Source organism: Chlamydomonas reinhardtii, chromosome 11 (genome assembly GCF_000002595.2).
Source record: "Chlamydomonas reinhardtii strain CC-503 cw92 mt+ chromosome 11, whole genome shotgun sequence".
NCBI classification, from domain to species: Eukaryota; Viridiplantae; Chlorophyta; class Chlorophyceae; order Chlamydomonadales; family Chlamydomonadaceae; genus Chlamydomonas; species Chlamydomonas reinhardtii.
The window spans coordinates 278,464-288,345 of NC_057014.1; the positions used below are offsets into that span (position 1 = coordinate 278,464).

General features: G+C 65.1%; 2 protein-coding genes across 3 annotated transcripts in view; both read right to left on the minus strand.

The window, feature by feature from the left end:
- The window catches only part of CHLRE_11g467559v5 (uncharacterized protein), a 9,236-nt gene extending 5,761 nt beyond the window's left edge, over window positions 1-3,475 (minus strand). The window contains exons 1-9 of the mRNA XM_043067310.1: window positions 3,312-3,475; window positions 3,193-3,246; window positions 3,016-3,105; window positions 2,611-2,694; window positions 1,928-2,017; window positions 1,442-1,531; window positions 1,176-1,284; window positions 595-719; window positions 58-204 (exon numbers count right to left, since the gene is read on the minus strand). Coding sequence (XP_042919310.1) covers window positions 58-204; window positions 595-719; window positions 1,176-1,284; window positions 1,442-1,531; window positions 1,928-2,017; window positions 2,611-2,694; window positions 3,016-3,105; window positions 3,193-3,246; window positions 3,312-3,314 — 792 coding nt within the window. The 5' untranslated portion in view covers window positions 3,315-3,475. The remainder of the gene's footprint in view (window positions 1-57; window positions 205-594; window positions 720-1,175; window positions 1,285-1,441; window positions 1,532-1,927; window positions 2,018-2,610; window positions 2,695-3,015; window positions 3,106-3,192; window positions 3,247-3,311) is intronic.
- A 170-nt stretch (window positions 3,476-3,645) lies between these two features.
- Window positions 3,646-9,882, minus strand: part of CHLRE_11g467560v5 (uncharacterized protein) — an 11,960-nt gene continuing 5,723 nt past the window's right edge. Inside the window, exons 8-15 of one of the 2 annotated variants that reach the window (XM_043067311.1) lie at window positions 9,383-9,463; window positions 8,106-8,177; window positions 7,186-7,316; window positions 6,801-6,992; window positions 6,101-6,295; window positions 5,623-5,730; window positions 4,958-5,028; window positions 3,646-4,537 (exon numbers count right to left, since the gene is read on the minus strand). In XM_043067311.1, coding sequence (XP_042919311.1) covers window positions 3,831-4,537; window positions 4,958-5,028; window positions 5,623-5,730; window positions 6,101-6,295; window positions 6,801-6,992; window positions 7,186-7,316; window positions 8,106-8,177; window positions 9,383-9,463 — 1,557 coding nt within the window. In that variant the 3' untranslated portion in view covers window positions 3,646-3,830. The remainder of the gene's footprint in view (window positions 4,538-4,957; window positions 5,029-5,622; window positions 5,731-6,100; window positions 6,296-6,800; window positions 6,993-7,185; window positions 7,317-8,105; window positions 8,178-9,382; window positions 9,464-9,882) is intronic. The other variant, XM_043067312.1, reaches the window with a different exon arrangement.

Here is a 9,882-nt window from a genome sequence, read left to right on the forward strand (position 1 = left end):
CTCCCCCTCCCCCTCCCCCTCCCCCTCCCCCTCCCCTCCCCTCCCTGCCGCCCGCACCTGTGTGTGGCTGAGCACCAGCTCCCTCAGTGCCCCACTGAAGCCGCCACGCGCCAGCCAGCCCGCCTCCATGTCTGTCAGGAAGGCGCACCAGCCCAGACGCAGCACCGCCAGACGCCGCAGCGGACACAGGTGCTGCAGACCGCCCTGGGGGGGGGGGGGGAGGTGGAGGTGGTGGAGGTGGGTGGAGGTCGGTGGAGGTGGTGTGTGGGGTGGCGGGAGGTGGAGGTGGGGTGGCGGGAGATGGAGGTGGGGGATAGTTCATTTCGGAATCCAAGGAAAGCCCAAGAGGCGGTATGGGCGTGTTTTGTGTGTGTGTAGCCGTTCATGTGCCAAGCCACTTTGTCTGTTATGGATGGCTACCCACGATGGCTACCCCATGCCTACCCACCCACCCCTACTTCATATCCTTGGTTCTCACATGAGGGCCCCCCATTGGGTTTGGATTGATCAAGCCCTGCCCTTCCTCTACTCCCCCCCACTCCCCCCCACTCCCGCTCCCCCCACTCCCCCCCCACACTGCCCCCCCCCCCCCACCTTGACTGCCGTGCACTGGTCCAGGTCCAGTCGTGTGAGGGCGCTGAGGGCGGCCAGGTGCATCAGGCCCTCGCCCGTGAGGCCCTCGCAGCCGCGCAGCTCCAGCTCCACAAGGCCCGTCAGGCCTGTGAGGGAGGATGCGGGAGGGGAGGGAGGAGCGGGAGGGACGACGGCGGTGAGGGGAGGTTGTAAATACCAGCCAAAGCTAAACGAAACCAAGTTCAACTAGCGGAGGGGGTTTACATTCATGATTTGTTTAAGAAGTGAAGGCGTAGCCAGGAACAGTAGGGGGGTGGAGTCAAGGTCAAATACGAGCAAACCTCTCCACCGAGAGCAAGCGGGCAGCAGCGGGCAGTGCGCACTCATTCACGCCCGCCGCCCTGTCCACATACCGCCCTGCCGCGGTCTCGCTTTCTAAACACGCCGTCCCCTCACGTGGGCTCTCTTATGTCCACCACACATGCTCTCTCCCCACCACTCCACCACCCCAACCCACCACCCCACCACCACCCCACCACACTCCACCACCACCACTCCCCACCTCTCCCTCCCCTCCTACCACCACCTCCCTCCGCGCTCACCCCGTATGTGGTGCATGGCGCTGTCACTGATAGCCAGGCAGTGGTTGAGCCGCAGCCGCCGCAGCCCGCCGTGCCGCCGCCCAACCCGGGCCACACCCGCGTCCCCCACCTGGGCACAGCGCGACATGTGTGCGTGTGTGCAGGGCGTGTGGGTCAGGAACAGAGCCGCATGAGGGGAATGCCCGCGTGCACGTGTGTGTATCTCGCCACAACCTCCAGACTCACGCCCACCTAACCCCCCAACCCCCACCCCCCCTCACACGCACCTGCGAGCAGCCTGTGAGGTCCAGGCTCCGCAGCCGCGAGCACCTGTCCAGCGAGGACAGCCGCTCATCACGCACGTCGGGCCGCCCCACCTGCGTGTTGGGTGTGGGTGTGGGTGCGGGTGTGAATGTGGGTGCGGGTGTGAATGTGGGTGTGGGTGTGGGTGTGGGTGTCGGTGTGAATGTGTGGATGTGGGTGCGGGTGTGGATGAGGGTGTGTTCTCACCATGCCGTATACCGTAATTGTGAGGGTGCGCGTGCGTGTGTGTGTATGTGTGTGTGTGTGTGTGTGTGTTTGGAGTTGGGGTGGCTGGGAGCTGGTCTGTGTGACTGAAGCGGCGGCGCAAACTGCAGCGCACGAGCGAGGGCAGGGCACGAGGGCGGAAGCGCCTCCCTCCCTCACCCCCATCTACACCCCCCCCCCCGCTCTCTCAGCCCCCCTGCTGCCCCCCTCTCAGCCCCCCTGCCCCCCGCCCCCCTGCTGCCCACCAGCGCCACTGTGTCCAGGTCCAGGGTGTTGAAGCGGGCCAGGTGGCACAGCTCGAAGCGGCCCGTGGCCACCAGCTCGTCAAACACACGCTGCAGGGGTGGGGAGGGAGGTGGGGAGGTGGGGAGAGAGGGAGGGTTGGGGAGAGGGAGAGAGGTGGGGAGAGAGGCGGGGAGAGAGGCGGGGAGAGGGAGGGAGAGGTAAGGAGAGAGGGAGGAAGAGGGAAAAGGTCACGCGAGGGGGGGGGGCGGGCGCAGCCGCGCCGGCGTTGGTGGCGGCAGGGGGAATGTGGGATGGAGCAGCTTGCGGGAACGCGGGATCCGTGGACTGCCGGGGGCGGAGGGGGCGGGAGGCGGACTGCCGGGGAGGCTGGGGCATGTGGGACACCCCGACACCGCCGGCACCACAGCACTCGCCGGTCCATAGGACGCTGCGAGTACCATACACACGTAAAAATACACACACACACACACACACACGCGCGCACACACACACACACACACACACACACACACACACGCACGCACGCACGCACGCACGCACGCACGCACGCACGCACGCACGCACGCACGCACGCACGCACGCACGCACGCACGCACGCACGCACGCACGCACGCACGCACGCACGCACGCACGCACACACACACACACACACACACACACACACACACACACACACACACACCTGCAGCAGGTCTGACGGCAGTGCCTCCAGGGCGGGTGTGGGCAGGGAGTCCCAGGCCGACACCACCGCGGCGACACACAGGTCCTGGGGAGGGGGGAGGTGTTGCGAGGGTCTGCTGAGTGTGATGACTGATGGGGTGCCAGCAGACAGCGCTGCTTATTTGCAAGGTGAAGTACGCGGATGGACAGGAGGGCACGACCTTGTCTGCCAAGGGGCGTGGAGAACGAGAGGCGGAAGAACCAGACGCGGGTGTGGGGTGCACGCCCCAAGTTCACTACCCACGTCCAGTATCCCAGACTACCATATGTCGTTTCCACGTCTCTAGCAACCGCGGCTTGCACGCCTGCCAGGCCTTTTTAATCAATCGCCTCTCTGGTGGCGCCTCTGGCAAGCTCGCGCGCGCACCTGAAGCGTCTCGCGCGGGCGCTCCACCATTTCTTTAGGGTTTCGCGGCTTCCACAGAGTGGGCGGCGGGTACGCAATGTCTTGCGATGTCTGGAATTGCAGGTAAGACAGGCCGGTACGCAGTTGGTAATTGGCACGCGAGCTGACGTGCAAAATTCTGCGTGAGGCACCACCAACCTGTGATGCTGCGTCATCTGAAGAACGCTTAGTGCCTTTCAGGCATATGTTGCCCTGAAATCGTTACGAGGGGGACGGTTGGAAGGTGGAAGAGCGCTTTTGGGCGACAGCAAGCTCACCATTTCGCCTTCTGAAGCTTAGCAACAGTGTCGTTGCTGCAGTCCTCGCCTCCGTACAGCCAAACGCCTTGCTAGAACATTGAAGCGAGTGGTCGCGGGCGTATTGGCACGACAGCGAAAGTGCCACCTTGGAAAGTCGAGCTCAGCGAGACGTGCGCAACGACGTGTTTGAGATGCAGTATGAGTGTCAGAGTAAGTTTCGTGAGAGTTCGCCGAGTTCCGGGAGGTAACCCGGGCTGCCGGCAAGGATACACTGTCGCCAGCACGCAAGCAGGATCCCGCCAAGCCACGCCAAACCAGGGGCCGACTGGCCCCGTGCAATACCGCAGGCAACTATGAAGTCTTTTTCCACAAATAAGAGTTAGCAGCGGCGCTCACGAGCGCCCGTGTCTTCTGCGTGTCCGGCATCAACCGCCTGACCTGGCACCCTGCCGCCTCTCACGGCAGCGCACCCACACCCTCACCCTGATGGTCACACTCGCACCCGCACCCGCACCTACACTCGCACTCGCCAAGCCATCAGTCGTCCACGTCATCATCCGCCAGGCCCTCGCCCGCCCCTCTCCCGCCAGCTGCCACTGCACCTCCTCCCGCCACCTCGCATGTCTGCTGCTGCTCGCCTCCCGCCCCTCTCCCCTCGCCTGCGCCCTCCAATCCACCAGCCTCTACCCCCTCCGCCGCCTCCGCCTTCACCACAGGCTGCGACGCACTGGCCGCCTCTGCCGCGGGCCGCGACGGCGGCTGCTCACGCCCCTCCGCCAGCGCGCGCATCCTTGCCGCGTCCGCCTCCGCCGCCTCTGCCTTGGCCGCATGCTCCGGCCCCGGCAGCCGCCGCAGCAGCGCCGCCGCCAGTGCGTGGTCCTCCGCCGCCGCCGCAAAGTCCTGCAGGTGCGCCGCCGCCGCACCGCGCCGCGTCAGCAGCCGTGCTGCCGACACCGCCGCCTGCGCCGCCGCCGCCGACTCCGCGCCGCCCGATGGTGACGATGCATCCGCTGCTGCTGCTGCAGGCAGCGACGCCGCCGCCCACTCCGCCAGCCGCCGCCGGCCCTCACCGCCCGCCGCCATACCGAAAGCCGAGGAGGAGGCGGCCGCCTGGGCCTGTTGCTGCGGCTGTAGCAGCAGCAGTAGCGCCAGTCCCGCATCGCAGTCTGCTACTGCCGCGGCGAAGCGCTCTAGCACCAGGTGGCAGGCGGCGCGGTTGGAGAAGGCGGCCAGGCGCTCCGACTCTAGGGGGGGCAGGGGGCGGTGGGGACAGTGGGGGCAGTGGGGGTGGGGCGGGCAGAGGTTGCACCACTTCCATCAGTAAGCACAGCAGCGAGCAGCGTGTGCAGGAGGGGGCGGGGGGTTGAAAATACCAGCCCAAATTAAACCGAGGGCTTGCAGTGCGGTGTGTCGTGGGACCGCCGCCAGACGACTGTATCGCTGGGCACACCGTCGGCCTCACGCCCTGGCCCCAGCACGGCCCGGATGCCCTGTGGCCCCTCGCCCCCGCCTCCCCCCGCCTCCCCTCTCGCCCCCGCCTCACCCGGCACCCCGCCTCACCCGGCACCCCGCCTCACCCGGCACCCCGCCTCACCCGGCACCCCGCCTCACCCGGCACCCCGCCTCACCCGGCACCCCGCCTCACCCGGCACCCCCCGCCTCACCCGGCACCCCGCCGCGCGGCAGCCCCAGCAGCGCACTGAAGGCCTCCGCCGCGCCCTCGTAGTCGCCCGCCCTGCGTCCACAGGCACACAGGAGGCCGCGGAGGCGAGGCTCGGGGGCAGCAGCAGCAGCAGCGCACATGTGGTCACGACACACGGCCACGACACACGGCCACGACACACGGCCACGGGTCCACCGAGTCAGTCGGGTACGCATTCGCTTCCCTCGACACACGCACACACGCACATACACACACACACACACACACGCACATACACACACACACATACACACACACACACACACACACACACACATACACACACACACACACACACACACACACACACACACACACACACACACACACGAGGTGAGCTCGACTACGAACAGCGGGCGGGAATCAGGGCATTAGGCGTGCTGGGTCACCGTTGTAGCGCGCCCAGGGCGCGGCGCATACAATGCATATGGGTGCCACTCGGGGTCAGGTCGTTCGTCGATCGCCCGAGGGGGGGTTCCAGGCTTTTTGCGGGTAAGTATGACTACCGGGGTCGACGCGGCTACAAGACGCTCGGTATCGGTAGGTATCCGTAAGTAACTCCGTCGCGCCGTCTGGGCGGGCTTCGTTTTGTTGTTTTCTTTTCAACACACACACGCCCGCCCGCACCTGAAGCGCGCGTCCCCCCGCTGCCTGAGCGCCGCGGCGTCCGCGGGCGCCAGTGCCGCCAGCAGCTCGTCACGGTCGGCGGCCAGCGCGGCGGCGGAGGGGGCCAGCCTGGGGGGGTGGGGGGAGGGAGGTGAGGTGGAGAGGGAGGGGGAGGTGAGGTGGTGGGGGGCTGCAGGGTTGAAACAATGGGAGCATGGGTTCCATGGGTGGGTTGAGTGGTGGGGGAGGTGAGGTAGTGGTGTGGCGGGACACGGTGAGGGAGAGCCGGCATGGGGACGGCTGTTGCGACGCGCGCTGTGGCACACACCACACCACAACACACCACAACACACCACCGGGCATATCACACCTTTACCCCCCCCCCCCAAGCCTGCCAAAACCGGTGTCTGCCTGCACAGACAGGGGACCGCACACAGCCGACCCACCATTTCCATACCACACCACACCACAGGTTTGAATGAAGCGGCGCCCGACTCACTTGATCGCGTCCTCGTAGTCGCGCAGGGCCGCGCACAGGTTGTCGGCGTCCCGGTCCTTGTCCCGCCCGCCGCCGCCGCCGCCGCCGCCTGCCCCCAGCTGCGCCGCCCGCGCCTGCGCCCGCCGCACCAGCAGCCGCACCAGCTGCTGACTCAGCGCCGCCGCCTCGGGTCCGCCCATGAGCCCCGACTCCAGCCTGAAGGACGGGCAGCAGGCAGGGGGTGGGGGGCACAAGGGCAAGGCGGAGCGTGAGTGATGAAGCTGCTACTGAAGCTGTCGTTGCCGATGATAGGGCGACGGGTGCGGCACCCCCACAACAGCCCCCTCGACACGGTCCATGCCGCCCAGCTTTCGTCCGTCCCCCTCACGCAGCCGCACTCACGCACCCACCCCACGCACATACGCCGTTTACCCGTGTGCTTTCCCAACACGCGCGCGCACACACACACACACACACACGCTCGGTATTCGGTAGGTATCCGTAAGTAACTCCGGCGCCGCTTGGGCGGGCTTCGTTTTGTTGTTTTTTTCTAACACACACACACACACACACACACACACACACACACACACACACACACACACACACACACACATGTGGCGGGCGGGGTTCGTTCTTTTCATCACACACATACACCGCCAACACACACATTTTCCCCGCACCCAACCACCCCCCGCCCCCCCTCCCCCCACACACGCACCTGCTGCGTGCCCCCGCCAGCAGCTCCAGCGCGCGGTCGCAGTCCTCCGCCGCCTCCGCCGCGCGGCCCAGCGCCAGCAGGCAGGCAGCCCGGTTGGAGCGCAGCGCGGGCGCGGCGGCGGCCGGGTCGGAGGCGGCGGCGGAGGCGGCGTCGTCCAGCGCGATGGCGCGGTGGTAGGCGTTCAGCGCGCCGCTGTGTGGAGGTGCGAGGGAAGCGGGAAGCGGGTGGGCGCAGGAAGGTACCGCACGTGAAAGGTACCGTACTATGCCGCTAGCGCCACACCGCACTACAGTTGCTGTCCTGTGCGCTTCGTCATGTCTTCAACACCACGCACGCACGCACGCACGGCACGCACCGCACACACGCACGCGCCGCACGCACGCACCTGAAGTTCCCCGCCCTGAACATGGCGTCCCCCTTGTCCTTGAGGAACAGCGGCTGCCGCTCCGACAGGTCCGCCGCGTCGTCGCCGCCGCCGCCTGCCGCAGCGCCCGCCTCGAGGGCGGAGGCGCGGGACTGGCGGGCGGGAGGGCAGGGGAGGGCGGGGGGTTACATTCATATTTAGTTAGGCATGATGAGTAGGGGGGAGGAACGACGGCCACGAGCACAATCATTTCGTGCCGATCAGCCCCTTTACCTTGTATGGCATCCTCCGATCCCCCCCGGGTTGCTGCATCGCATACACTGTCTTTGCGCTATACTTTCCTTGTGCTCTTTAAAACACACACACACGCACGAACACACTAGAGCATGTCCAGCAGTTCGGGGGGTTCGCTGCCTTCTAGTGCTCCACAACCGACGCCCGCCGACTTGACCCCATGCAGCCGATGACTCCTTATAAGTTTCTCGACGACCACAGCCTCGCTCTCTTTTCCCGCAATCATTAGTGGGCCGGGACTGGGATGCGTGTTCTAGCTTGCTTGCTGCACGCCGCCCTTAACATCGCTGTCGCCATTTTCCCTGCTCGTGACACTTTCTTGCTGCCGCCCTGTGCCTGCAATTCCTCTATCACCCGTAGGTGAGCTCGACTACGAACAGCGGGCGGGAATCAGGGCATTAGGCGTGCTGGGTCACCGTTGTAGCGCGCCCAGGGCGCGGCGCATACAATGCATATGGGTGCCACTCGGGGTCAGGTCGTTCGTCGATCGCCCGAGGGGGGGTTCCAGGCTTTTTGCGGGTAAGTATGACTACCGGGGTCGACGCGGCTACAAGACGCTCGGTATCGGTAGGTATCCGTAAGTAACTCCGTCGCGCCGTCTGGGCGGGCTTCGTTTTGTTGTTTTCTTTTCAACACATGGGCATTACCTGTGTCGTCTTGGGACTGTCAGGGGCCGCCAGGGCTGCTCCGGGGTTCAGGCCGGGTCTTGGCGCTTCTGGCTGGGGCTCGTTTGTTTTTCCAATTCGGGACCTATGGGCGGGCCTTTGGGCTGAGGGCTTTTAAGCCCCCGGTATTTGCTTTTGCTTAACTGTACTGTACCTTTCCAACGGGCCGGGTGCGCGGAGCTGGGGTAGTTTGGGCGACCTGGCGGACTGGGCGACAACGAGCTCAAGAACAAGTCGACCACTTCGCCGACCCGCTCCCGCGGACCTCGGTGCCAGCATCACGCTCGTATCCTATTTATTCAGCCCGCGTCACAGGGCCAGGACCTTGTCCGGAGCCGCGATGCAATCATGACATGCCATCGATGGCGCGCGCGCGGCGTCGACTGCTGCGAGCTTCTGGGACTACACGATGACTCTCATCATCGGCGGGCTTTGTCACGAGCGTGCTGTCGCGGCGGCGTACGGCGCAGCACTACCATGCGCCCGCCCCCTCGCCCGGCCCGTGGACTGGTGGACACACCGGCGCGCTTTTCCTTTCAGGGGAGTATATGGATGCCCCCCGGGGGGCTTGTTTCGGACAGCCGACGCGGCCACTGCGGCCGCGAGCATGCCTAGCCTCGGTGACGTCGTGGAGTGGGGAGCGGGAGGCCAGCTCCCGCCAGCCCGCGGCGCCACACGCACGAACACACTAGAGCATGTCCAGCAGTTCGGGGGGTTCGCTGCCTTCTAGTGCTCCACAACCGACGCCCGCCGACTTGACCCCATGCAGCCGATGACTCCTTATAAGTTTCTCGACGACCACAGCCTCGCTCTCTTTTCCCGCAATCATTAGTGGGCCGGGACTGGGATGCGTGTTCTAGCTTGCTTGCTGCACGCCGCCCTTAACATCGCTGTCGCCATTTTCCCTGCTCGTGACACTTTCTTGCTGCCGCCCTGTGCCTGCAATTCCTCTATCACCCGTAGGTGAGCTCGACTACGAACAGCGGGCGGGAATCAGGGCATTAGGCGTGCTGGGTCACCGTTGTAGCGCGCCCAGGGCGCGGCGCATACAATGCATATGGGTGCCACTCGGGGTCAGGTCGTTCGTCGATCGCCCGAGGGGGGGTTCCAGGCTTTTTGCGGGTAAGTATGACTACCGGGGTCGACGCGGCTACAAGACGCTCGGTATCGGTAGGTATCCGTAAGTAACTCCGTCGCGCCGTCTGGGCGGGCTTCGTTTTGTTGTTTTCTTTTCAACACACACTCTCACACATGCCCACCTGTTTCCGGAAGGCGCGGATCTCCTCCTCACGGTGCTCACGCGCTGGCAGGTGGCCCGTCTCCAGCTGGGTGAACGTCACCTGTGCGCACGTGTGCGTGTATGTGTTAAAGAGCACAAGGAAAACATTGCGCATGTGTGTGTGTGTGTTAAACACAAAACAAACGGAACAAAGCCGCCAAACAATCGTGCGCAGTTACGGACAAATACCTACGCCGGTGTATGTGTGTGTGTATTAAAAAACGAAACGAAAGCCCATGTGTGTGTGTGTGTGTGTGTGTGTGTGTGTGTGTGTGTGTGTGTGTGTGTGTGTGTGTGTGTGTGTGTGTGTGTGTGTGTGTGTGTGTGTGTGTGTGTGCATTGTCCGTGAGGCATGATATATCCGTGCGCTACTACCCCCTGCCATGGTCCCGCCATGCACCGGTACCCGCGCCGTCGTTCCATCATCCCAGTACCCAATGCCAAGCCGCACCTCTCCTCGGGCTCCATAGCCTACAGTAC